Source organism: Rhinopithecus bieti, unplaced genomic scaffold (genome assembly GCF_001698545.2).
Source record: "Rhinopithecus bieti isolate Rb0 unplaced genomic scaffold, ASM169854v2 scaffold_33210, whole genome shotgun sequence".
Lineage (NCBI taxonomy): Eukaryota > Metazoa > Chordata > Mammalia > Primates > Cercopithecidae > Rhinopithecus > Rhinopithecus bieti.
This window is the reverse complement of record NW_016814226.1, coordinates 247663-275410: the sequence shown is the minus strand read 5'-3', so window position 1 is coordinate 275410 and position 27748 is coordinate 247663. Positions and strand designations below refer to the sequence as shown.

At 50.0% G+C, this 27748-nt stretch overlaps 1 protein-coding gene across 1 annotated transcript in view; it reads left to right on the top strand.

The window, feature by feature from the left end:
• The window catches only part of PACSIN2 (protein kinase C and casein kinase substrate in neurons 2), a 150766-nt gene that overhangs the window by 98604 nt on the left and 24414 nt on the right, over positions 1–27748 (top strand). Inside the window, 1 exon segment of the mRNA XM_017850009.1 lies at positions 10683–10819. Coding sequence (XP_017705498.1) covers positions 10760–10819 — 60 coding nt within the window. The 5' untranslated portion in view covers positions 10683–10759.

Below are 27748 nucleotides of genomic sequence, written 5' to 3'. Positions count from 1 at the left end.
CCCAGGGCTTTTAGAGTGCCCTACTTCTCTGTGTCCTGGTGCTTTTCACACCATATAGCTGTTTTTACTTTGCCGTGTGCCAATCTGCCCTAGTAGGATGTCAGCCCCAGGAGGGCAGGGACCCAGTCTGCCTTGTTCACTGCCCCTCCCCAAGCTTAGGAGAGTGCCTGGCACATAGTAGATGTTCACATGGTAAATATGTCCCTTATCAAAGGATCCTCTCACCTTGGGCCCAAACAGTGGCTTAGAATAAATCATTATTTCCCAACCACTGAAAAATCTCCCCCCACATAATGAAGAGGAAACAAGCTGCAGGTCAATCTGTGCTCAATGCAAGGCCTGTGGAGCAGCCAGAACCCAGCCAGCTGGATGTGCTGGGGCCGTGGCAGCGAGGATGTCCACCTCTGCCTACCTTTGCAGTTAGAGGGTTAGAGCGGGGTGGAGGGGCTTTCTCCCGAGGCCAGCTTTCAGGAGAGATGAGCAGCATGGTCTTTTTACTCAGAATGTTCTTACTTTATGAAAATAGCCTTTTGGCCTCAAAAATGACCTATTATTTTGTCTGGTTGTGGAATAAATTAAGGGTAATAAGGGGGAGCTTGATGTCCTTGTATAATACGTCACTTGTTTACCTGATATCTGTTATCAAGTCCAAAGGGGAGGAGGGAGGTTATGCCAGCTTCCAGCCTGTGCCAAGGGCACCTTGGCAACCTCTGTTAACCTCTGAGACTCTGCACACCATCTAAGGAATGGCTCTGACTCACTGTACTTACATACATTGTTAGCAGAAGTCACTGGAATCTGAGATCTGGAAATGTTTCAGTACCTCAGTCATTCCCTGATTCCCAGATTCCTGAGAAGTGCCCCTTAGAACAAAAGGGTGCGGTGGCTCACACCTCTAATCCCAGCACTTTGGGAGGTCGAGGCAGGTAGATCACCTGAGGTCAAGAGTTTGAGACCAGCCTGGCCAACATGGTGAAACCCCGTCTCTACTAAAAATGCAAAAATTAGCCTGGTAAGGTGGTGCGCGCCTGTAATCCCAGCTGCTTAGGAGGCTGAGGCAGGAGAATTGCTTGAACCCGGGAGGCGGAGGTTGCAGTGAGCTGAGATCGCACCACTGCACTCCAGCCTGGGCAACGACAGAGTAAGACTCTGTCTCAAAAAAAAAAAAAAAAAGAGCTTCTAAATGAAGTTCCCAAAAGTTAGAAAAGCTCTTTTCTGGTTTCTCATTGCTCCCTTTTCTTAGCAGCCTGTTTGTGTTTTATGGATACATAACCCTTGAGTCTCTCCAAGAATTCTCACCAGATTTCATTAGAATTTCTCTCTTGTTCCCTCAAGTATTTGTTTTCCCCAGATGTCAGTTTGAACTTTATGAAAGGACAGGGCTGATGGCATAGGAAGCTGAGCTGGTTCCTTCTTGGCCCTTCCCCTAAATGGGAGAGTGGCCCTGGGCAAGGCCCCAGGTGGGCTTCCCTGAAAGTCATCTGCACTTGATGGCTTGGCTGCAAATGCCGCTTTTTTTTTTTTGGAGACGAGTCTCACCCTGTCACCCAGGCTGGAGTGCAGTGGCGCAATCTCCGCCTCCTGGATTCAAATGATTCTCCTGCTTCAGCCTCCCGAGTAACTGGAACTACAGGCGCGTGCCACCACGCCTGGCTAACGTTTTGTAGTTTTAGTGGAGACGGGGTTTCACCGTGTTAGCCAGGATGGTCTCTATCTCCTGACCTCGTGATCTGCCCACCTTGGCCTCCCAAAGTGCTGGGATTACAGGCGTGAGCCACCGTGCCCGGCCCAAATACAGTTTTTAAAATGACCCTGGGCCAGATGCAGTGGATTACTTGAGCCCAGGAGTTCAAGACCAGCTTGGGCAATATGACAAAACCCTGTCTCTACTGCAAATACAAAAATTAACTGGGCATGGTAGCGCATGCCTGTGGTTCCAGCTACTGGGGAGGCCGAGGTGGGAGAATCACTTGAGCTGAGGAGGTTGGGGCTGCAGTGAGCTGTGATCACTCCACTGCATTTCAGCCTGGGTGACAGACCGAGACTCTGTCTCAAAAAAAAAAAAAAAGACCATGATAATTCATGATAATTAACCCTCACCCCTGCCACTCACAACTTTGCATTTCTCAACCCTGAGCCTGGTGTTCCTAAGGCCTTGTCTCCAGCACTGGCATTTTTAGGTGGTTTTCTTCTTCTCCCGGCGCACACCTGGCCACTCTCTTCCAGCATGTCCTCCACCACGGGCGGCACGGCCTTGTTTCTGGGTTGTTACAGCTTCTGCCTCATAATTCAGCAGGTCTTTGGGAGGAAGGAGAAGGAGGTGTGTCTGCCTCCCTTGAATTTGTTTCTTTCCAAAAAATGACACTATAATAGCAACGCTGTAATGTCATTATTTTGGGGAAGAAACAAATTCAGAGGAACTACATGGGAAACATATTTTCTTACCTGTTTTTGCCATTGTGATGGCAAAGAATCCAGAATAACTCAGCACACACCACCCTATCCTAAAGGTTTATTTCAAAATCACTTGTTGGAATTCTGATGGCATGCTTCTGGTTCATCTTGCAAGGCACCCAGGGTAGCCTGTGAGAGCGAGTTCAAGACTGGAGTGTGTGCAGGAACAGTCTCCCTCATGTGTAGCCCTTGTTCAGAGTTCACAGAACTCATTCAGCTTTGAATTCTGGTATTGGAGCTCAATTTCTTTTTTTCTTTTTTAGATTTTTTCTTATTTTTAATTTTTAAAGTTCTTTTAGAGACCAGGTCTCACTCTGTCACCCAGCCTGGAGTACAGCAGTATGATTGTAGCTCACTGCAGCCTCTAGCTCCTGGGCTCAAGTGATCCTCCCACCTCAGCTTCCTGAGTAGCTGGGACTACAGGTGTGTACTACCACACCTGCTAATTTTTCTTTTCTTTTTTTTTTAAATAGAGATGGGGGTCTCACTGTGTTGGCCAGGCTGGCCTCCAGTGATCCACCTGCTTTGGTCTTTCGAAGTGTTGAGATTTCCAGGCGTGAACCACTATGCCTGGCTGAGCTCAGTTTTTTTGTTTCTTTGTTTGTTTGTTTGTTTGTTTGTTTTTGAGACGGATTATCGCTGTGTCGCCCAGGCTGGAGTGCAGTGGCGCGATCTTGGCTCACTGCAACCTCCACTTCCCGGGTTCAAGTGATTCTCCTGCCTCAGCCTCCTGAGTAGCTGAGATTACAGTTGCATGCTACCACACCCAGCTAATTTTTGTATTTTTAGTAGAGACACAGTTTCACCATGTTGGCCAGACTGGTCTTGAACTCCTGATCTCGTGATCCGCCTGCCTCGGCCTCCCAAAGTGCTGGAATTACAGGCGTGAGCCACCACGCCCAGCCTGAGTTCAGTTGCTTTGGGAAGAAGTAATTAGTCAACCACTGGGTGCCAGACAGTCTGAAACGTACAAAAGAAGTGCCAGATGAGTCCCTGTCGTTGGAAAGACCAGGGATGACTCATTTGTCTGTCACTTTGCACTTTCTCAAAATTCTTTCACAGCTGTCACCCCTGAGCCTCTTAATACCCTGGGAGGTAATGAGAGCCCCTGTTGTACTGCCTTACAGATGAGGACAGTGGCTCTCAGAGGGGACAAAAGCTAAATTACAGAGGTGGAACTGAGACTCATTTTCAACTCAATATGATACTCTCTTCCCAGGAACTTTACCTTCCAGATGAGAAGCCCCCAATTAATTACTAAATACACATTTATATATTTTTTGCATTGATTTTCAAAGTTCCAGCACTGTTTGGCATTAGAGAGCAGCTTGTCCCACACATGTGCACAGGTATGGTCAAGGTCATTGTAGTGGGCTCAACCTGGAAGAATGAATGAAGCAGAGCCAGGAAACATGCCCTACCTGACCGCCTTTTGAAGAAACAATCGCTCTCAGTCTCCTCAGCTTACATATTTCTTCAGCTCAAAGGGTGCTGCAAGCAGATTCATTTTTATGGTTAAGGACATGTGTGTGTCAAAAAAAATTCTGAGTGGTACTTCCTGACAGGCCCAACGCCTTTGGGGATGTGGTAGAGATCAGGATCAATGCGGAAGCCCTACGGCTTCAGCCTCCCTGGCAGGTGGGTGGGACTCTGGATAATCCTCCTGGCGTTTCTTCTTTTCGCTGCCAAGGATTGCCGGATTCTGGAAATGCCTGGTAGCTGGGCATGTGGTGTCTTGCTGGAATTGGGCAGCATGGAGTCCAATGGTCTGGGTTGAGTCCCAGCCTAGCACTTATGAGCTGTGGGTCTGTGACCAGTGATTTGAATTATCTGTATCTTGGTTGCCTTTTCATCAAATGGAGACAATAATACATCTTTTGTAGGATTTTTGAGGTACAAAAATAATATATCTGAAACTCATCTTACCCACCTGTTGGTGCTGAGAGGTACTGAGTAGCTGGTAGCTGCTTGGATGGTGGTTTATCCCACTTCTACAAAATTCATAGCCTGGACTTCCAGGTGGAGCAGCAGAACTACATCCGGGTAAAGCAGTCTTGCTTGATTTGATGCAAACATGGCAGACTCCAGGCAAGACAGCTGTCTTTGGGGGACGAAATGCAGTCATCGAATAGCTTTTGAACACTACATGGTGCCATGAGGCAGCTCTTCTAGCTCCTTGGACTCCCTGTGAGGTTGAGCATGGCTATTCTAGGGTGTGGCCTGTCTGCAGTGGCCCTGGTCTGCAGCTGGTTCCTACTCAGGATGGGGTCATGCCCACCGTAGCAACTGATAGTTGCAAAGGACATTTTTACTTTACAAAGCATTTTTACATCCTTCTCAGTTGACCCTCACCATGATTCTGCCAGGCAAGTGGGGGTAATATTGGTACGGTAAACATTATATTTAAATACAGTTGCCCTGGGACTGAGTGTTCTCGTGCAACAAATGGGACCATTAAGGCATAAAAAGGTAGGGCATAGCCAGGCAGTGGCACACACTCTGTAGTCCTAGCTACTTGGGAGGCTGAGGCAGGAGGATCCCTTGAGCCCAGGAGTTCCAGGCCAGCCTGGGCAACATAGTGAGATCCCATCTCTAAAAAGAAAAAGAAAAGGGCACAGAGCACCAATCAGTGAGGAAATGCAGATGAAACCACTGTGGCTTAATAACACCACCTGAAAGGCCAAGATCGACAGACTCTGCCTGGAAATAGGACTGTAGTGGTAGTTCGTCACGGCACAGCGCAGAGCAGTGCATGTTCACTTTTTTTTTGTTTGGTTGGTTTTTTTGAGATAGGGTCTTGCTCTGTTGCCCAGGCAGGAGTGCAGTGGCCCAGTAATAGCTCACTGCAACCTTGACCTCCTGGGCTCAAGCAATCCTCTCACCTCAGCCTCCCGAGTAGCTGGGACCACAGGTGCGTGCCACCATACTTGGCTAATTTTTTTTATTTTCTACTTTTTGTAGAGATAGGATCTCACTATGTTGCCCAGGCTGGTCTTGAGCTCCTGGACTCAGGCGTTCCTCCTGCCTTGGCCTCTCAAAGCGCTGGGATTACAAGCGTAAGCCACCATGTCTGACCTATGTTTAGTTTTTCATGTTGTATGTTCTAGAATATTTGAACTCAGCACTGAGGTGGTTAAGATCAGTGGTGAAGAGCATGACTGCTGTCAGCCTGCCTTTATTAAGGTCTCAGCTCCTCTGCTTGGGCAAGCTCCTAACCCTTTCTGTGCCCCAGGTTCCTTGCTTTGACAGTGCCCATGGCGAAACCGCTACCCCATAGAGTTGTTAGGACTAAATGGAGTGCATGCATGTAGTGCATGGGGCACAGCGTCTGGCACATGAGAAGTCGCCATAGGGGTGGGTATGACTGGCCTCTTTGCTGTTGAAGAAGGGAGGGCTGGTGGCAAGGTCACAGTGGTAGGTGGCAGCCTCACCAAAAGTGCTTATCCCAGTAGAAACAATGACGGGGAAACAAAAATCAAACCCAGTCTCAGTCACCAACATTTCTCAGAACCTTTGGGTGGCTTGCTCTGGTGATTCTAAGAACAATGGCTATCACTTTTAGGGTGTCGGGTGTGTGCCAGGTGACTTTCGTCACTGCTGGACCTTCTCCGTGCCTGCGAGGAAATTGCCTTCTTATTGGGTTGAGAGGCTGCCTCTTGAGAGCTGCTGGTGTGTCCCTGCACATGGATGACGTTTGAAGTCATGGGAGTTCCACAGATCAGTGCTGGGAGGGATGGGAGGAGCCATAGAGTGAACTGCAAGGTGTGCAAGTGGTTGGGAGAGGAAAGGGAGGCTCATCAGGGTGAGAGCGGGGAGCCAGGAGAGTCCCATACGCTGAGGCTGGTGCGGGGCTCCATGGGAGGGACGAGGCGGTTGGACAGGGCCCCTGCTGCTCGTGTCCCAGAGCAGGGGCAGGAGAGAGGGGACTTAGGAGTTGTCACTGAGAACTCAGCTCGGTGCCTGCGCTCAAGCGCCCCCCTCCCAAACCCCCATCCTCCCACAGGTTGTTGCTCTGTGAACATCAGAAATGAGTTCCCAGCTTGGCCGCGGGTGTACTATCAGTTGGGTTTTCTTTTTGGTGCAGATTCTTGTCCCCCAGGTCCTCCTCTTTACCTGCGTTCCTTGTGACTGGGGAGCCGAAGAAAGTAGCAAGGACACTTTGGAGCCCAGGGTGCGGGCCAAGGACAATGCTCCCATTGAGGGAGGCCCAGCCATGGCCTGTGACCTGGGGGCACTGAGACCTTCATCTCATTTAACCTTCACTGAAACCTGGTAAAGCACAGCTCAGGAACTGGGGCTCAGAGAAATGACATGGCTTTCTGAGGTCACCCAGCTGGCCTGTGGTAGAGCTGGGATTTCCCGCCTTCCACCGTCCCAGGCCTTCTCCATGGGCACCTCGTCTGCATTACCTCACTGACTCTTTGGGCAGGAGACTTTCATTTCTTCCCCTCACAGTCTCTGTCTCTTTGGGTTTTCTATACCTTGCCTCAGTGTCCCCTTAGGGCTTCAAATATCTTTGCTGGATTCTGACTGCACAGTTCAATGAGACCTTGTATAAGATGTGCTTAGAGGGTTCAGATGAAAGTGTAGTTGATTATGAATTATTCCAGCTCAAGAACTGAAGTGGTGGTGCAGAGCTTCCTAAAGTCGTTTCTATTGGGTCTGAAATGCCTTGTGCCATTTTATAAAAAGAGATTTGTCTTCCTAATTCTGTTTTACTTAAATTAATAAAGATATATATAATCTTGGAGAATGTCTAAGTTGGGAGGAGACAGATGTGTGGCAGGGAGCAGCTGGCTGAGCATTAAGATGAACTCTAAGTAATACACATGGGGGTGGTTGAGCTGATGGCATCACAGATTGAGCTGTGGCCACAGAGGATGCCCGTGGGGTATGCTTGTCCCTCATTGCACCTGAAGGCATTCTACAGGATATCACTGTTGCCGCGTACAGTGCTGTGATGAGATCCTGGTCCCAGACAGAAGGAAAGTGAACAAGTATGGGCCTTTCCCAGCTCTGCTACCGTGTGACCGGAGAATGTCCCTTTCCCTTGCTGGTTGTTCCTTGTTCCTTTTGGTCAGCTAAGAGCATATATCCTGTTTGATGCCCTTGACAGACCCATGATCTTGGTTATATTACCTCTCTGCCCAGTGATTCAGGCTCTTACTCCTAAAGGCTGACCACTGTGCTGAGCCTCTCCTTGGCTCCTGGCACTTAAGTGGGCTCTTAAATCTTAGGCCCGGTGTGGTGGCTCATTCATGTAATCTCAGCAATTTGGGAGGCCAAGGCAGGAGGATCGCTTGAGCCCAGGAGTTTGAGACCAGCCTGGGTAACAGTGACACCCCAGTTTCCACACACAATTTTTTTTTTTTTTTAACTAGCTGGGTGTAGTAGCACGTGCCTATAGTCCCAACTACTCAGGAGGCTGAGACGAGAGGATTGCTTGAGCCCATGAGTTCGAGGCTGCAGTGAGCTGTGATCATGCCACTGCACTCCAGCCTGGATGACAGACAAGACGCTTTGTCAGTCAATCAGCCAGTCAGTCAGTCCGTCAATCAGTCTTGTGCAAAACTGTGTCAAGACCACAGCTGTCTCCAGACTGAATCTAAATTCCTCTGCCCAAGTGGCTCAGGTGTCAAGCTGCCTCTCAGTCTGGAGCAGGGGCCTGCTCTTCCCTGCAGCTTCTCCCATGGCTGGCCAGGCAGCCCAGCTGGCAGCTTGATTGGGCCACTTTGAGACTCACCTGAGCCCAAAGCCCTGCTGTTCCCTGAGAAGCCGGGAGCAGAGACCAGCTGCTCTGGGTAGAAAACTTTCTGCTGCTGAAACATGGGGTGAGGCAACTCCAGGAGGACCCTGGCTAGTAGCATAGGAGTCCATAGAAAAAAGGCTCACACCTGTAATCCTAGCACTTTGGGAGGGCAAGGTGGGTGGATCACTTGAGGTCAGGAGTTTGAGACCGCCTGGCCAACATGGCGGAAACCCCATCTCTACTAAAAAATACAAAAATTAGCCAAGCGTGGTGGCGCATGCCTGTAATCCCAGCTACTGGGGAGGCTGAGACACTAGAGTTGCTTGAACCTGGGAAGCAGAGGTTTCAGTGAGCTGAGATTGCACTGCTGCACCCCAGCCTGGGCAACAGAGCCAGATTCCACCTCAAAAAAAAAAAAAAAAATTGCTGTGAGAGGTGGCATCAGGGCCCAGGCCAGGTGGCCTGTCCAGCCTCTGTGAATCCTAGTGGTTCAAACGACACACTGCCCCTATGATTATGGAGCAGAGCCCCAACCAGCGTGGGAGAAGCCCTTGCTGGAGTTCTCTCCATGAGAGCCTGGTTAGGATCATGCACGCATCTTAGTCCTGTAACTGTCTCCTCACAGCGGCAGTGTCTTTGTAGGACTTGGCTTTGAAGTACCGTTATCTGTTGTGGACTTTGTCTCTCTTGCTACACAGCAGTGTTTTACCTTTAGGAGCTCTGCAATCCACCAGATTGAGCCTTTTAATTAGCGATCCAATTTTAGGTTATGGGAAGCCTGATTTACTTAACTTTGAGATTGTTTTTGGAAAACATCTTGGTGTAATGGAGAGAATATTACCTTAGCAAGCAGGCAGAGCTGGTGTCGAATACTAGTCTCCACCACCCATTACTTGGACAACTGTGGACAAATTACTGAACATCAATTTCCTTGACTTTAAAATAGAGACAGAAGTAATGATAGTAATGATAATTACTATATAATAATAATAGTGGCAACAATTCGTTATTTACTATGTTCGTAGCACTTACTAAGGGTATATCATGGTACTTAGTGAGTTCGTAGCACTTACTAAGGGCCAAGTATTGTTTTAAGCTCTTGTATGTATTTGACTCACAGCAATTCTCTGTTGTAGGTTCCGTTATTGTCTCTTTTTTTTTTGAGATGGAGTTTTGCTCTTGTTGCCCAGGCTGGAGTGCAATGGCATGATCTAGGCTCACTGCAACCTCCACCTCCTGGGTTCAAGCGATTCTCCTGCCTCAGCCTCCCTAGTAGCTGGGATTACAGGCATGCGCCACCACACTTGGCTAATTTTATTTTTAGTAGAGACGGGATTTCTCTGTCTTGGTCAGGCTGGCCTCGAACTCCTGACCTCAGGTGATCTGGCCGCCTTGGCCTCCCAAAGTGCTGGGATTACAGGCGCGAGCCACTGTGCCCGGCTGTTGTCTCTCTTTTACAGATAAGGCACTCGAGGCACAGAGAGGGTAGGTAACTTGCCCACTGTTGCCCAGCTCATAAGTAATGGGTCTGGAATTCAAGCCTAGGCAGCCTGACTCTGGAGTCTGTGTTTCTGACTACAATTCCAGGTTGTCTCACAGAGAATCATGAAGAGTCATGTGATAACATATGGAACAGGACCTAGAACAAAGTCTTGCACCTTGTTGGTGCTCAAAACAAGTTGGCCACTCTGTCTCACCCCTTCCTGTTGCTAAGCTAAGGCTTTGGACTGTTGACTGTGGCAGTGAGGAATGTCTTGGATCTCTGGCTGTGTGTTCTGAACACAGGGTAAGGTAAAGAAAGATGGGGTCACCTTTTTACCAGAAAGTCAGACAGTTTCATCTCGGCTGTGGACAGGTCATCACACTAGCAAGGTGTGGTTTGTGCTTATGGGAGTCCTTCAGTTTCTTCCCTCCAGCAGGGGAAATAATTGCCGCCTTTACTCTTGCCTGGATTGTAGATTGCTGAATCTGTTTCTCAGAAGTGATCCATTTAGCTTTCCAGCTGAGCCACACACGGTGTCAGAATAAACTGGTCTGAATTTGGGGCTTCAGTGGCTGAGTCAGTAAAGGTGGAGTTGAGTGGGGACGGTGCTCAACACAAGTGGAATGTGGTAGACACTCTGGAGAGGGGAGTCGGGTGTCAGAGGTGGGATTACCTCCACTCATGTTTTATCCCAGGTCCTAGCCCTACCAGTTAGGTAGAGTAGGCCGGGATAGGCAAGCCCAAAGATCCAGGGGCTCTGCCTGATTTTATGCACACGCACCCCCTGCCCCCATCACCCACCATGCACACACAGACATACACATATCCGCCCAGAGTTGGTTAGAGTCTACTGGCTTTCTCCCACCTAAAGGAAATATTATAGACCACCCGGTACTGAAGGCAGTGATTAGAAATGGGAAGTTGTGAAATAGAGATGACTTGTTTCTTTACCTTGGGCATTTAAAAACCACTATGATACATATTTTTCGTTCATAGGTTGGTCTACAGATTTTGAGCATCCGAAGTTGACCCCTGACTAAGTATACCTTGCTGCTCCCTCAGCCTTTGAAGAAATGTCTGTCACGTATGATGATTCCGTTGGAGTAGAAGTGTCCAGCGACAGCTTCTGGGAGGTAATGCACCTGCTTTCTTCCAGTGAATGAAGTGGCCAGGCCAATCGTGTCTGGCAGGCCCTTTGGTTTTTTTGGTGGAGGTTGGGAAATGAGGTGAACATACCCCAAAACCAGCCAGGGATTTGTAGTCAGACCTAGATAGTAGCAGAAAAGGTGTGGACACTTGTTTTTAGGCAGTTCAGGTACGCCTTAGCCATCATCGAAGGCAGTAAACTTACCTTGCTAGGAAAGTCTGATACTTAAAGAGATTAGGGGTGTTTATGAAAGATCTTGGCGATCACCTTCCTTTTTATGTTTGCCATGATGTGGGTGGGAGAGACAGATGCTAATTGCTCAGCTTATCCTACGAGGCACTTTACTGTTGAGTTTTATGTAGAAACACGGAGGGCTGTGATTTGACATCACGCTGGACAGGACAGGCAAGTGGCCAGAGGGCCAAATGCCTTCAAACTTGTTTGAGAATCTGCTGCCAGTTTGTACCTGTGAGTGGCTGTCTTCCTGATTAAATTATTTTGTGTTTTTTTTTTTTTTGGGGGGGCGGAGGGTGTTGTTCCTGAGTCCCACTTAACTTTTCCTGCCTGCTAGTTAATGGAAAGTCAATGTTTTTTTTTGTTGTTGTTGTTGTTGTTTTTTTTTAACAGTTGAGGTCTTGAGAGCGCAGGCTGGAGTGCAGTGGCACCGTCATGGCTCACTGAAGCCTTGATCTCCTGGGCTCAAGCTATCCTCCCACCTCAGCCTAGTGAGCATCTGGGATTATATAGGAGGTCAATTTTTGGTCTAATTTTGTCCCTGTGGCAAAACCCCTGGAGCTTTCCTGGCCTTCACGGAAAGAGGCTTTGCATGGCTGAGAGCAGTGGCTCACGCCTGTAATCCTAGCACTTTGGGAGGCCGATGCGGGTAGATCATGAGGTCAGGAGTTCAAGATCAGCCTGGCCAACATGGTGAAACCCCATCTCTACTAAAAATACAAAAAATTAGCCGGACGTAGTGACAGGCACCTGTAACATCAGCTATTTGGGAGGCTGAGGCAGGGGAATTGCTTGAATCCGGAAGGCGGAGGTTGCAGTGAGCCGAGACTGCGTCACTGCACTCCAGCCTGGGCAACAGAGCAAGACTCGATCTCAAAAAAAAAAGAAAGAAAAGGAGGCTTTGCAGTTAGAAAACTCTGAGCTCTGATTCCAGCTGTGCTGGTGCTAGCTGTGTGACTTTGGGCAAGTTGCTCAACTGATCTGAGCCTTGCGATCTTCATCTGTGAAGTGGGGGATACTGTTGGCCTCTAAGGAGGGCTGCCAGGACAAGATAAGAACATGGATGGCAGCATCCACGTGGGTGCTTCTGTGACACAGGAGGCTCTAGTGGTAGAAGAGATGAAGGTGATGCCCTGGTATTTGCTGGGGACTAGCATGAAGTCATTTTATAAACAAATGATCACAGTGATAGATACTGTGACATAGACAAGTGATCACAGTTGCCCAAGTTTAAAAAAAAGATGGACAAGAAGCTCAAAATTCTGTCAACACATTTTTCCCCTATGTATTGGACAAAAGGTCATCGACTTTTAGCCAAATACCTTTGTTAAAATTATGTGTTAACTGAATACCTACAGTGTGCTAGGCAAGGGATGTGGCAGACCAAGTCCCTGCCCTCCAGGAGCTGGCCTCTGCCACAGCAGAAGTAAATGTGGAAAGGCACAGAGCATGCAGGCCCTCTCTGCTGCCACCCCTCGGCTGGTGGCATCCTTCTGGAGGGGTGAGGGGGGCACCCAGCTCAAATTTCAGCAGCCGGAGAGGCATATCTGCCTGGGAAATATTTCACTTAAGACAGCAAGAGTGACAGTCAAACAGGTCGCCAGCCCCATCTCACAGCATGCCAGGAGGTTGGCCGTGAAACTAGATGAAGCTGTGTCAGAACCAGTAGTTACAAGACATGGTTTGGAGGTGCCCCTGGAACAGTGCTAGAATTCAGGACTGCCTCTGCCCCCACCTGCAGGTACAGGTTCTAGTAGTCAGGTCCTGCTGGCTGGCCCCCTCCAGAGAACCTGTGGCCTCATTAATGCAGGAGCACGCATGGAGCCAGCAGCAGCTGTGCAGAGCCTTCCAGTGAGCTCCCCGGCCTTTAGAAGTGCAGGCCCTTGTTCTCAACACTGAACCAAAACTATAGATAGAAACCTTTCCAGTTATGGGGAGCTTCTTTTTTGTAACTATAGTGACATTGCTGGCTGGCATCAGTCATTCCCTGCCTTGAGCTTGGTGATGGTGCACACAGGACAAGCACACTCAAAGGCCCTTCCTTGTGAGGGATAGGTGGGGAGAGGCAATGGGGACAGGTGAAGACATTGCTTTGGAACCAGGAGGTCTGGGTTTGACTGCTGGCCTGATCACTTACTTCCTGTGTATGGCTTTGGACAAGTTACTGATTTTTCTTTGCCTTCATTTCCCAATCTATAAGATGGGGGTAATAACGGTACCCACATCCTAGTGTTGTAAGGATTAAAAGAATGAATAAACATTAAGTGTTTTAGGGTGTCAGGGCAAGGCTGGTGGGGGCCCTTCCCTCTGACATGGGAACTGAGAGAGTCGGTGCACACAGTCAGTGTCTGTTCCTGCGGTGCCCTTGGTGGCATTGTCTTCATTACCCACTTGGTGGCAGAAACTGCTGGGAAAAGAGCTAAACTGTAGCTAAATATAGTGCTATTACAGAAGTCTTCAGCTGCTTATTAAAAACATTTAGGTGAACGTTGCCAGTGTATATTGTCAGCATATATTATATCAAGTAGCTTTAACAAGCCCAGTAATTAAGCTCTTATGCTTGCTGTTAAATTCTCAACCGCAATAATGTCAGTAGTCCAGAACATCTCCTTTTGCCTGAAAATGCTCAGGCGGGCTCTGCTCAGCTTGTGATGCTGTCCCTGAAATTACTCTTCAGCTGCTGTCAGCCCCACAGTGCTGTGGTCGTCCGCCTCCTCCATGACGGATGTTCGCTGAGTGGCGGAGCGACTGCTCAGTGGTGGCCTGCTGGGATCTGAGAGACTTAGGGGCACACTGCCAACTGCACATCTTCCCAGGCAGATGGCAAGTTCCTCTTTCCCGTGGAAGGACACTTTTCCAAAGAAAGCCTTGTGGTCTTGAGGTGAAAAAGTTTTTTGTGTTTAATTTTACTCCTTCCCACCAAAAGGTATTAACTGGAATATGTCATTCCAGAGCGATCTTCTATGTGGCCCTGTCCTCCAGGAGCCTTTGGCTGTGACATTTGCAGGAATAAGGTAGACACTAGGCAGTTCATCATGCCAGGTGCTGCATGATTTGCTGGAGTTGCCCTGGGGGAAGGGACAGGAAAGGCAGCATGGGCCAGGGACATTGCTACACTCGGATGCTTACTAGACGAATGGAGGAACCCATACTGACCTGTGGGAGGAGAGGTTACCCACAGGGACATGATGCTGAATAGAGCTATTTAATGCGTATTCGGAAGGAGTACCTCCTGCATTCCCCCACCCTGTAGATACAGGGAAAAAAAAAAAGAGGAAGAGTCGAGAGGGGATCCAGTTCCCACAAAGAAGATGCTTATGGAGTATGAGAGCAGGAAGGACCACCCCAGGCTCTGCCTCTCAGTGACATGGTCTGCTGGGCAGAGTCAGCGAGGAGGCCTGGGGCTGAGTAGGGTTGGGCCAAGAATTGGAAACAGTAGAGGGGATGGCATTCCAGGTTGGAACCAAGTCTGGAGCCTGAATGCGTGTGGTCTTACAGAGTGCTGAGCACCTTGACCTTTTTGGAGCTAAGGGCCAGTTTTGGAGCAAGATGGGAAGTCGTGTGGGATTACAGTGGCGGGGGTCAGGTAGAGGCAGTTCCCCAGGTGGGTCGCTCCCTCAGCAAATCAGAGCCTGGTCTGGTCTGCCCACAGGCTTCACAGCAGGGTATGGAAGCTTGGCTGCTTCTGGCAAGTTTTCCTGACTTCTTGCAGGAGCCCAGGGGTCCTCCTCCTGCCTCTCCACTTCTGGGCACTGCTTCCAGGCCTTCTCTTTGGTTCTGGGAGCTGGTGTACAAAGGGCCTAGGCTGTGGGCCATGGGACTTTTCAAGTGTCACCGGTGCTTCCTGGCCTCCCTTGCCCTCAGTGGGCTCTGGGAACAGGATGACAGGTCTGTCCCCAGCAGGGCTGAGAGCCGCTGCCTGCATCTCTAAGGGCTCCTTGGGGGCCAGGCTAGGAGGGCAGACGCCACTTATTTTAGGAACTGGTGCCTGAGTCTGTCTCAACAAAAGCTCCCCGGAGATGGGATTTCTGCACAGCTGTCAGCTGGCCGTGCATTTAGAGCTCAGATCTCCTGGATGAAGCCAGGCTGGGTCTGACCTCTCTGCACTATCTTATGGGCACAAAGAGCCCCTGAGAAGAATATTTGGGGAGATGAAGAGAACATAAGTATCTTGTGTCAAATATTCTGGGAATGTTAGCCCCGAAGAGTTGGCACATGACTCAACATTTACCGTTCCCTGCCAGGAAGGCGCTCCCTGTAGGTTGTTTGTAACTTGCTCTCAGTCGGGCTGGTTTCTCTCAGACTCTAGCACTGCAGGACAGCTCATCATGTGATAACGCCTTCATATTCATTGTTCATGTGGAGCGATACTTTCCCCATCCTTCCATACCGATTTTATAGGACACATATTTAGAAGCTGCCATGACCCAGGCCCTGGGCTAAGTCCTGGGCACCCTATGTGAGAGCACAGCCTCGGGCCTCCTAGAGCCAGAGCAGTAAGGAGGTGGCTGAGCAGTGCCCTGAGCACAAGCACGAAGTGAGCGAACGACAATACCACCTTGTGCTCAGCAGCAGTGACCGGCTCTGTCTGCTGTCCAGCTGTCTCCACACGCCGACCCCGATGGACTTTTCCCTGTGATGGCCTGCCTGTGTCAGCCCTGCGGGAGTGGTGTGCCCACAGCCACGGGTTCCTCGGGACAGGGTGTGCATCAGCTTAATTATCACCCCACCATGCTCACACATGGCTCCTAGAAGGTTAGTGATCCACATTAGTTTCACTAAAGTTTCTAAAAATTACCATTAATTCTTGCTTTTCACCGAACTGGTATCTGCTGAACCATGAGCAAGGATTAAGGCATCAACTCCTCAGTCTCCACCCCACTGCCAGGTAGCCCATCTGGAAAAGCAGATTGGACAGCTCCCTGCCCTGCTGGGAAGCCTCAGTTGGCCGCATCACCTTCAAAATAGAAGCATACTCTTCCGCACGGCCAAGGCACCTTCACAATAGAAGCATACTCTTCCGCACGGCCAAGGCACCTTCACAATAGAAGCATACTCTTCCGCACGGCCAAGACACCTTCAAAATAGAAGCATACTCTTCCGCATGGCCAAGGCACCTTCACAATAGAAGCATACTCTTCCGCATGGCCAAGACACAAGCACGTGTTGGCAGCCAGCTGGACTCCCTGGCTCTTCTAGCCAAGCTGAGCCACCCCAGGCTCCCATCCACAGACATCTGTGACCTGCCTGGTGTGGCCCCTGACCGCTCTGGGCAGGCTTGGGCAGTCTTCCCCTGTGCTCTCCGGCATTTCCTAGGCTGTAACATGGCATTGCTAATTTCCTACTTCCGGGATGGTTGTAAGAATTACAGAGAACACCCACCAAGAGGCTAGAATTGTGTGTGATACTTTTTTTCTCTTTTGGCAAAAACTTTTTCCTACCCCGATGTTACACACAAAATGTAGACATGGTGTATATTGCATAATCTTCGTTTAAGGCTATCCTTATTTGGGGGGGAGTTGCGTTTCTGATGGCATTTGGCGATTCTGGGATTTCTGAACAGGCTGCTGCAGCCCGCTCTTCAGAGCGCTGTATACCTCCCTTTTTCAGGAATGAGTTGTATTGACGTGAATTTCTTCTAAGCCCGTGAGAAAATAGTTTTCCTAAGATCCTGCCCTTCTTAGGTGGGTGACCCTCCCCCTGAGCTATAGTGGACATTCCCATTATGGTTCAGATAGACTTTGTCGTCCTATGGGGCAGATCAGGGCCCTCGACATGCGGGCTGCCTTTGTCTTGGCCAAGTTTGGCTGACCCTGAACCTCGTGACTCTTCAGAATTAGGTGTTTTTAAATAGGTGGTTTTCACAGTTTAGAATACACAACCTAAGCAAAGACAGAAGTCAACATTGGACAGACTTTGACATTGAGATTAGAGCAGAAAGCAGCCTTTGCTGCCCAATCTCTACCCAGTAATGGAGGTTTTTCTCATGATGTGATGGGTTTTAACCAAGCCGTCCTTTGTCCCCCTTGATCAGTCAGTCAGGCTCATGCCTGGCCTGAGCTTGGGACTGGGACACAGAGGTGAATGTGACAGGGACAGTCCCTTGTCCTCTTGGAGCTCACAGGCTAGCAGCAGCACAAGACAGTTCCACAAGTGACTGCCATTTCCCTTGGATAGTTTTCAGCACTGCTGCCATCGCTGTCCATGGCCACTGTCCCCTGCCTTGGCAGGAGCAGGGAGGCCCTGTTTGGCTGGTGTTGCCAGGGCCTGGTGCCATGCACAGTACATGGGAGGGACTTACATACTTGAAGGAGTGGGTGGCGGTGGATGGTCAGGTAGATGTGACTGAAGCTCTCACAGGAGCCTCGCCTGCTGGGTTCCAGTAGCTGCAGAAGTGGCCTGGTTCCCATAGGCAGCTTCCTGCGTGCAGGGCAAACAGGGCAGGGACCAGCTCCGGCCAGCATCAATCCCCTTTACCCATCCACCCAGGAGCACTGCAGGGAGCCAGCCAGGCAGTTTATTTTGGCTGGCTGCCACAGGCCGTCGAATCTGTCATTTTGTTTTCAGCTCTTTCATGTATGACATCTACAACATTGTCTTCGGCCTGTGTGCTCAGTCATTCCCGATACTGGGAAAAATCAAGTTCCACTTTTAGTGGAAGAAGAGAAAGCAGAATTTGGGGTGCACCGTCACAGGTCAGGCCCAGGCCAAGGACGGCTCTTGCTGGTAGTTGGGCCCTGGGCTGGCGGACCAATGAGCCTGTTGACACCCAGAGTTTATTATCTTGTCTGAGATCACAGAATACCTGCATGGCGGGGCCAAGTCTAGATGACTCCCGAGCCTGAGTGGTCTCTGAGCATCGTCTCTACACTTACCGTTTCTGCAGCCACACGCGGGAGGATTGCACATGTGGAGACAGGAAAAGGTGGATGAGTGAAGTCACCTTTCCTTCTGTTGTGCAGGCAGACCTGTCTCCCCCCGTCTAAATGCCATCATTCTAAATGCAGAGAAAGAGTTCTTTGGTTTTTGTGTTGAGGGAATTTAGCACTTCGGGGTTTTGTACTGTCAAGAAGCTTGTCTTCTGGAGATAAAATTTAAAATTTTTTTTTGTGCATTTCTGTAGATGAAGATAAAATTCTGTTTTCTTATTTGATTTCAGTAGTGTCAGAGTAACTTTTTAAAACTGTTTAAGAGACCTGTTTTTCCTCTCTATTCAGTAACAAATCTCCTTTCATTTTAAAGCAGGTGGGGTCTGTAGTGCTCGTTAGACTGTGGTGGCTTAGCTCCATGGAGACGTGTGGATAAACAATTGTTTGAGCTGGGCACATGCAGGGGGGCAGAGCTGGGGTGCCCAGGTACCGAGATGGGAAAGGAGCCCACATTCCAGTAGCGGGGACTGGTAGGGTAACAGGAGTCATGAAGTAAACCAGGATTCAGGTACAGGGGGCTAGGACCAGGGTGGAGGTAGACTGGAGTGCGGTATGGGGGGCTGTGGAAGCACCAAACTGGGGAGAGGAGGGAACGGAAGGACACGGGGAGGCTTCCTGGAAGAATTGCTCCTCCAGCTTTTCCCACCTGGCAGTTTCCCCACTAGATCATCAGCTTTGGACCTTAGGGGTCGAGCCAGTTTTGGATGTCTCACACTCCCCGTCAGTCAGGGGGTGCCTCGGGGATTCTGCCAAAAGCCTCGGGTCTTCAGCAAGCTTAGGGACCGGGCAGGTGACCTTACCATGGCGGCTCTTCCAGCAAGGTGATGCCTGCGTCAGTGGGGGTGCATCCCTGAGGAGTGAGGAAAAGCAAAAGCGGCAGCCACGGACCAAATTCCTGCCACTTGCTGGGTGCTCGGCTGAAGGCAAGTGAGCAGTGCCTGTCTTCCCAGAGACCCAGGGCTCCAGGGTGGGGTCTTGGGGGCTATGGCACACAGGGTGGCATATGCTGCGCGTGTGAACGCCATGTAGGGTGTCGCAGGGCCTTCTCGATATCTGTGTAACACGCACCAAGAGAGCACAGCATGGAGAACCTGGCCGACGACCTCGAGGAAGAGTTCAGTTCAACACAACTTTGCGTAAACACATCCTTCCACTCTACGTTATTTATCTTATGTGTTCTGCCTTTGGAGTTAGGATCTAAAAATTGCAATTTCTGGGTTTCTATGTCATCTATTTTTTATTTTGTCATTTTGAACATTTCGGTTAGAGATTCATAACTCAGTGGGTCTTTAAGGTTGTTGAAATCTGGGATTTGTGCTTTTAAGTAATCAGACAGTGAGGAGTGCTTTCGGGGTAGTGGGCTGCACTTTCTTCAGCTTCGTACTTGAGGATACAGGTTTCAGGAACAGAGGATACGGCCAGTCAGTGTTGGGGGCAAGAACTGAAAACCCCAAGTTGAGACAGAAGTGAGGCCCCAAGGAAAGGACAGGACTAGTGCTGGGTCAGAGTCAAGCTGGGATTGCAGATCAGACTCAAGGCGATTCTGAATCTCTAACCCTCTTGGGCTCTGCAAGGTAAATAGTATCACCTCATTTGCAGATGGAGATCCCCAGTGAGGTTAGGTATTAGTCTGAGCTTGTGGTTCAAGGTAGCACCGAAGTATGGAACTCCTAGGGCCTACATTCCAGGGCTGAGACAAGTTGGGAGTCCAGTGGTGGACGAGCTGGTAGGAAGTTTGGGGACCAGGACGAGTGGAATCCCATAGAAATGAGGATGTGGAAATTGCAGTTTGGCACCTGAAAGTGAGGCACAGACTTGATAATGTTTCAAGGACACCTGTTACTCTTTGGTGTTTTCAAACACACATCATAGATTTCACAACCCTAATATCAACAGTCATCCCCGTTTGGAAAGGAGGATTCAGCGTAGGGGTTAGGATAGGTTGGAAGAAAGTTGCCTGGAGCCGTCATCATGGGGACGCCTGGCAGATGTATACAGGATACAACATCTGCCAGGCACATGCACACCCTCCCCAGGGAAGGTGGGTGAGAGGTAGTGACTCTGCAGGGCACAGTCCTAAGGAGAAGGGACTCAGTCCAGGAGCCCCCGCTAGCTGCCTGGGGCACGGGTTGCTTAGGGATAAACTGACTCAGGCCCTGGATTTCCCTGAAAGCTTTGTAGCTGCAGTGAAGGCCCGGTGAGTCCCTGCAGCTGGCTGTGCTTATGTGACTCTCTCAGGAATGTGGCAGAAGCGCCGGGAGCTGCTCTTCTGCTGGCTATGAAGTTACTGGCTGATGACACGCTGAGAGTTGATTCCTTTTAGCTACCATGCAGAGAGCTCCTGTGACTCGCAGGATTAAGAACTGATAAATAGCCAGGCGCGGTGGCTCACGCCTGTAATCCAACACTTTGGGAGACTGAAGCCGGTGGATCACTTGAGGTCAGGAGTTCAAGAGCAGCCTGGCCAACATGGCGAAGCCCTGTCTCTACTAAAAATACAAAATTAGCCGGGCATGGTGGCGCACACCTGTAATCCCAGCTACTTGGGAGGCTGAGGCAGGAGAATTGCTTGAACCCGGGAGGTGGAGCTTGCCGTGAGCGAGATGCACCACTGCACTCCAGCCTGGGCCACAGAGCGAGACTCCGTCTCAGAAAAGAACTGACAGATGAAGGACCATGAGTTGTTGTGTTGGCCGTGCCTCTGAGGCCTCAGCAACTTCTCAGTCCCGTCTCAGTCCCAGCTCCCAGCACCATTTGGGCTCTGAGAAGATAGGGTGTCCTCTCTCTGCCTGGCATGGATGATGGAGACATATGGAGACGTAGTAGTTGCCCTCAGAACCCACTATTTTGACGCATTTTGGCATGCAACAGCATGTGTCCACCGGGAGAGGGGTGAGCTGTGGGGGAGGTGTCCCGGGGCAGCAGAGCCCCCATCTTGCTCTCTGTGGGCCTCATGGCATTTTCCTCAGCTGTGAGAAAGCGGCCTTGCCTCAGAGCTGCCTTCAGCTACCGCCTCAAACATCGTTTCCTCCAGGCAGCCCTGACCACCCAGAGTGTTCCTTCTCAGAAAGTATCACTGCCTCATTGCATTATTTTTCTGGCCAGAAGTTCCATGAGGGACAGTCTGATGGCAGTTTGTTCGCCACTATATCCCTAGGGTCTCGTGGCCCTTCACACACAGTGGATGTTCCTTAAATACCTCTCAGTGGCAAGAGGGTGTTGCCAGATGCTCAAAAATGGAGTGAGGAATGCTTCAGTGGGGAGCCAGCCAGCTGGTGGCATCAACAGACTGGAAACTGCTCCCTCTGCACCCTGGAGAGGAAGGGCCAGGGGCGAGCCAGCTGGTCTGAGCTGAGCCAGGGAAGGAAGAAGCTCTGGTGGTGCCTTTGCAGGCAAGCCCATGGAACCAGAGTCAAATATTTGACCCAGAGCTGCTCAGATATGCCAGGAACCGTCAACATCATCTTCAATCAGAAACCCTGGAATTGTGAAGGCTCACCTCACCCCCCACCCCGACCCCCAGACAGGATGAAGAAATGGCTTAGCAAGAAGTTCGGTCTTGTCAGGCGATCGCCGTGGCAGGTGGAGAGCACAGCTGGCTAGGAAGAAACCTACCCTGCAGTGTAAACTCCTCCTATCCTGGGCCATTTGGTCCTCACAGGAATAGCTCTGACTCTACCTGACAACTGAAAGGACAGAAATATATGGAGAGAGACTTGCACAAAGTTACACATTTCGGGACAGGGCCAGATCTGTGCTGCTTCCCTCATGAGAGCAGGTGAAGGGAAGGAGGTCTTGTTAGGGCTGGGAAATCTGATGGATTTGAACAAGGTATCGAAAGCATTTTGCCCGTCGTGTTGCCAGCTACAGAATTGGAATTAAGGAATTCCTAAAGAGTTGCATCATCCTTGTCTGCCAGGCTGGCAGAGGAGATGCTAGAGCTTCTTGGCATACCTGGTCAGCTTTGGATAAAACATTTGACTCTGGTTCCACGAACTTGCCTGGAGAGGGGTGCCACCAGGAGCTCTTCTGTACGTCAGCTTGGCACAGCCGGCTCACCCTTGGCCCTTCCTCTCCAGGGTGCAGAGGGAGCAGTTGTGGTGCTTTTGGGCCTTCAGGGCCACAGATGAAAGGGGAAGATCATCCTGAGGTTAAAATCAAGCTCATCCTCGGCAACTAGTCCTAGTAGTTTACAGGCTTGGGGTTCCTGGGAACTTCGTTGGCATATAGTGGGGACAGGAGCAGGGCCCGTGTGCTGCTTGGAGTCTGGAATTCTGTTTGTGACTTGCTGGAGTCCACAGGGCTGGCTGGAAGCACATGCACCATCTCATGTTGACCTGATAAGTCTCAGTTTACACCAACTCTGATCCTGGCCTGAGGGAGGTTTGGGCAGGTGGCCTCTCTTTCTGTTGCATGACCATGAGTGACTGCATCTCTTCAAACTCCAGTTTCCTTTTCTGTAAAATAGGGACACTAGGTCAGGTGCAGTATCTCATGCCTGTAATCCCAGCACTTTGGGAGGTCATGTTGGGAGGATTGCTTGAGCCTAGGAGTTTGAAATTAGCCCTGGCAGCATAGTAAGAACCTGTCTCTCCAAAAAATAGAAAAAATTAGCCAGGTGTAGTGGTACATGCCTGTGGTCCCAGCTACTCAGCAATAGAGTGAGACCTTTCTCGCAAATAATAAAATTGAATTTAATGTTTAAAAATAGACATTAATAGTATCCCCTGGCTAGCACTGTCACAAGATTAAGTGGGGTGAAATGTAAAACTGTCAGTACCCTGCCTGGCCAAGTGTGGGCATGCTCTATTAGGATGTCGTCGCTAGTGAAAATCACTCAGTGTGTGGTACCTGTTGCCGGGAGGCTTACAGTCTAGCTAGGGAAGTGAGGCTAATGTGCTCGAGGCAATTTTGAGACGAGCTGTGACCCGAGGGGCATGGGGACGGTGTTCGGAAGGGCCATCATGGCCCCCAGCTGGACCAGATGGCAGGAGTCCTCAGACGAGTCTCCCCTGTCTGTGGGTGCAGGTGGTGTAGACTGGGCTGGTGGTCCACACTGGTGCTCCAGCAAGGACGGGCTGCATCAGGGAAGCCTCCGTGGGGAAAAGGAGCCAAGACTTCACAGAGAACTGGGATGGGGGCAGGTAGGAGGGGGACTTGCTCATCCATACTGTTCCTGTTTCCATTTCTCCACCTGCAGTTGATACCTAGGCCCCCTCCCCATTTCTAATGTTACAGCTTTTGTTAGCATCTGCTCTCATAAACTTTGCACCCCTACTTCATGTGCACGCATTCGTAATTGATGTAAATGGCATCATGCCCCACATCCTTCTGTTCTGGGTCAGTGTGTCGGCGTAGTCGTGCACATCCTTCCTTCTCCTGCACTGCTGAGCCCCGTGCTTACCTGTGCATTCCCCAGGGAGAGGCCCCCTACCTGTCCTGGGACCCAAGGGAACATTTCTGTGGGGATGTAAGCCTGGAATGAAGCTGCCGGGTCATTGTAGGGCACGTGCATCCTTCATGGCTGAATGGCTGCCTGGTTGTGCATTGAGGCCTGCCCAGTCTCTTCCACCAGGATATCCAGTAAAGGGTGCTGTACACCCACCTCTACCCACACTTGGCCTTTCCCACTCTCTAATGACTGCAGTCTACAGGCATAGAGCTGCCTTGCTGTTCTCAGGCGCATGCCTCTGGGTACCCACGTACAGGACATCTCTGTGTGTCCTTCGTGCTGTCATTCTAGCTACTCGGGAGGCTGAGGCAGGAAAATTGCTTGAACCCGGGAGGCAGAGGTTGCAGTGAGCCGAGATCGCACCACTGTACTCTAGCTTGGGCAACAGAGCTAGACTCCGTCTCAAAAAAAAAAAAAAGAAAAAGAACAGTTTTGTTGAAGGAGCCCCACCCTAAGTCACAAAGGTATTCACGTACATTTTCTTCTGGTCATGTTATGGTTTTACCTCACATTTTTATGGGGTGCCTGCTGTGTGGTAGACCCTGTGGAAAGCAATGGAGAAAGAGTGGTGGATTAGAAAGACACAGGTCCACACCCTCTTAAGGCCCAGAATCTGAAGGTGTTAGGGGCTGAGAGCACCACAGAGCTTAGCGTAGTCCTGTGTCTGCACAGCAGGCTTTCCCCAGCGTCCTTATGGAAGGCACCTCTGGACTCTTCACAGCAGGATGGAGGAGCTGACGTGGCCTCTTCGGATAGTACCCCCAGCATGCCTGTGACAAGCCACTGGGTTTCAGGTAGAGCCCCTTTCTGTGCTCCTGATTGCACGGATGTTTCTGTATAGGGATGGTTGAGATTCCAGCCCCCACCTCATCCTAGCTGACTTTAAAACTGAGGCTTGGCTGACACTGGGTTCTCAGAGGAACGATTAGAAGCCTGGCTCACTGAGAGGGAGTGAGTGCGGCCTGGAGGAGGGCAGGCGGCAGGGTGAGTCCTGGGCTCGGGGAAGGGCATGGGGAAGGGAGTGGATTCCTTGGAGGCAGAGCTTGATTGTGAGTGATGCGGTCCCCCAAGGCCCATCCCTGGGAGGCAGGAGAGCGGCCTCCGGATTACCCTAGAGAGGAGGTTCTTGGCCAGGCACAGTGGCTCACGCCTGTAATCCCAGCACTTTGGGAGGCTGAGGTGGGCAGATCACCTGAGGTTGGAAGTTCAAGACCAGCCTCACCAACATGGAGAAACCCCGTCTCTACTAAAAATACAAAATTAGCCAGGCGTGGTGGCACATGTCTGTAATCCCAGCTACTTGGGAGACTGAGGCAGGAGAATCACTTGAACCAAGGAGGCAGAGGTTGTGGTGAGCTGAGATCACACCATTGTACTCCAGCCTGGGCAATGAGAGCGAAATGCTGTCTCAAGAGAAAAAAAAAAAGAAAGGAGGTTCTCTTTCCCAAGGTGGGCACAACCTGGAGAAGGCGGGGATGCTGTATGCAGAGAAGCCTGTCTGGGGCCCAGGGATCCCATGACCTCTGTCCCCGCATCCGCCACCTGGAGGGTGGGCAGCTCCCTTTTTTGGCTCGCCTGCCCTGGGTACCACTGGGCAGCCCCGTTCTTTGGAGGCTGCTCTCAGTCCTTCATTCCAGGATGTCCCCACCCCTGCCAGCCTTCTGAGCCCCACCAGTCCCCAAGCCTGACACCTTTCAGGATGCAGGCCTAACCCTCCCAGTTTCTCAGCATCTGCCCTCCCTCACTGCCAGTCGCTCCCTGTGTTCTGTGTTCCACTCCCAGCCGACTTCTCTCAGGGCCCCAGGGTCACCATGAGGACACACCTTCCTTTTGCCGGTGCTATTCCCTGTGCCTGGAATTATTTCCCTGGCCTCACCTTTAATCTGGCCAGCCTTCTACCTGTCCTTGAAGATGCCCTTTGGATATTGCCTTCAGGATACCTCTCACCCCCTCCTCCCAGTGCCCCAGTTCCAGTGCCCTGTCCCCAAGCACTGAGTCCCTCAGTAGGAACATGCTTGGCCCTCCATCTGCCAGGCAGTCCCTCAGGGGAGTGAAGGGACGTCCAGGCACGTGTATGCTGAGCATTTGTCTTTGGTAGCTTAGTTTCTGAGTGGAGTGAACCTGAATTTAGAGGAAGTTAGGTACATAGCTTCACACCTGGTTCAAAAATGAGGATTTTGTGAATGAAGCCATTAATATCACAATTAGTATGTTTGGAAGAAAGCATGCTTATATTCAGTTTCTACCTAAAGTTTTCTGCTATTTGGCTATCCCAAAACAAGCTCATGTTTTGAAAAAGCAGAAGAGAGCTCTTTAATTACAAAACTGATAGAGCAGAAATAGTTAACTACATATGTGCTGATTTTAATGTATGATTGATTTGTTAAGTATTTGAAAATTAATTTTCTTGCATTTTAAAAACAAGTCATTATTATACCTTTGATTTAAAAAAAAAAATGTATTAAAAAGGGAACAGGCCAGGCGCTGTGGCTTACACATGTAATTCCAACACTTTGGGAGGCCAAGGTGGGAGGATCGCTTGAGCCCAAGAATTCAAGACCAGCCTGGGCAACATGGCAAAACCCTGTCTCTGCAAAAAATACAAAAATTAGCCAGGTGTGGTGGTGTGCACCTGTAGTTCCAGCTACTCTGGAGGCTGAGGTGGGAGGATCACTTGAGCCTGGGAGGTTAAGGCCACAGTGAGCCATGATTGTGGCATTGCACTCTAGCCTGGGCAACAAAGCAAGACCCTGTCTCAGAAAAAAAAGGAACAAACTTTAGTCAAGAAGGCATACAGATGGCAAATAGTCATAAGAAAAGATTTCCAGTATTATTAGACTTTAAAAAGATGCAAATTAAAATCATAATGCAATATTGCTACACTAAGTAGAATGGCTAAAAATAACAGAACAAAATACCCTGACAATACTAAGTGCTGGGAGCATGCAGGATGGGGAACTCCCATACATTGCTGATGGCAGTGCACAGTGGCACAGTCACTTTGGATAGCAGTTTGGCACTTTGGTTAAACATACATGTGCCATGTGACATTTCCACTCCTAGGTATTCACCCAAGAGACGTGAAACCATATGTCCCCACAAAAGACCAATAGATGAACGTTATAGCTTCTTTATTCATAATTACCCCAAACTGAAATGACCCAAGCAGCCTTCAACAGGAAGAATGGATAAACAAAATAGTGGTATAACTACACAATAGGATACTGCTTAGCAGTAAGAAAGAATGAACTTCTGACATAGACAGCAGCATAGATCAGTCTCAGAAGCATTATGGTGGGTGACAGAAGCCAGTCTCAAAAGCCAGGCTGCATACTGTGTATTCCATATATCCTTGCCATCCTGGAAAAGGGGTAGAAATCATGTCTGTGGTTGCTGGGGGCTGTGTGGGGAGGCGATGGGGCTGCAAGGGGGCACAAAGGCACTGCATGAGAGATGGAAGTGTCCTGTTCCTTGCTGTGGAGGCGGTAGACAGCGGTATATGTTTGTTCACACTCATCTAATTGTACCCTGTAGTGGGCAGTTTCGCCTGTGTGTAGATTCCATGTCAACCTAGAGAAACAGCCAGCAGTAACTCTGTTCCCGGGATGACTGCAGTGCTTTGCCCAGGGAAGTGGAAAGGCCACATTGCTCTGTCCCTGGTGGTTTATGGCGAGAGAGACTTGCAGTGATGGCCTGTCACGAGCCACCACACAGCCATTTCATTAACAGGACAGCATGCCCGGTGTTGCTGGGGTGCCTTGATCCCAACTGTTTGGCATGCTCCCCTTCTCCCATTGGCTCTGTGCTCAGAGCTTGCCTCTTGTCCCCAGCAGTGGTCACAGGACCAGCACAGGCTCCTCTGCAGCCTCTAGGACCAACTGGGAGCTTACATGGAAACCTAAGATGTGCACTTACAGAAACATTCTTCCTGTATTCATCGCGGCTTTCCAGGTTTCAAGAGTTGTCGTGTAAATGTGTGTTGCAGCTCCTGTGTGTGCCGATGGGTGGTACCAACATGTGACTTGTTAAGAAATATCATTTTCTTTTCCCTAAAGCTTTAACCAAGGGTTCTGAAAACCAGAGAGATAAGCAGGTTTCAAGAGAGCCAAAATACATGATTTGATGGTGATTACCAATTTGAATACTGTTGGTAATAGGCAGATGAAAACCAGCTCTGGGTCATGGCTTCATGTCAACTGTCAAGTCTAAGTTAGGGCTGTGTTACCTCAGCTCCTTCTGCCACCAGTTCGGCGATATTGAGTCGCTTGTTGGGTATTTTTTTTTGTCCTGCTGTCAATTT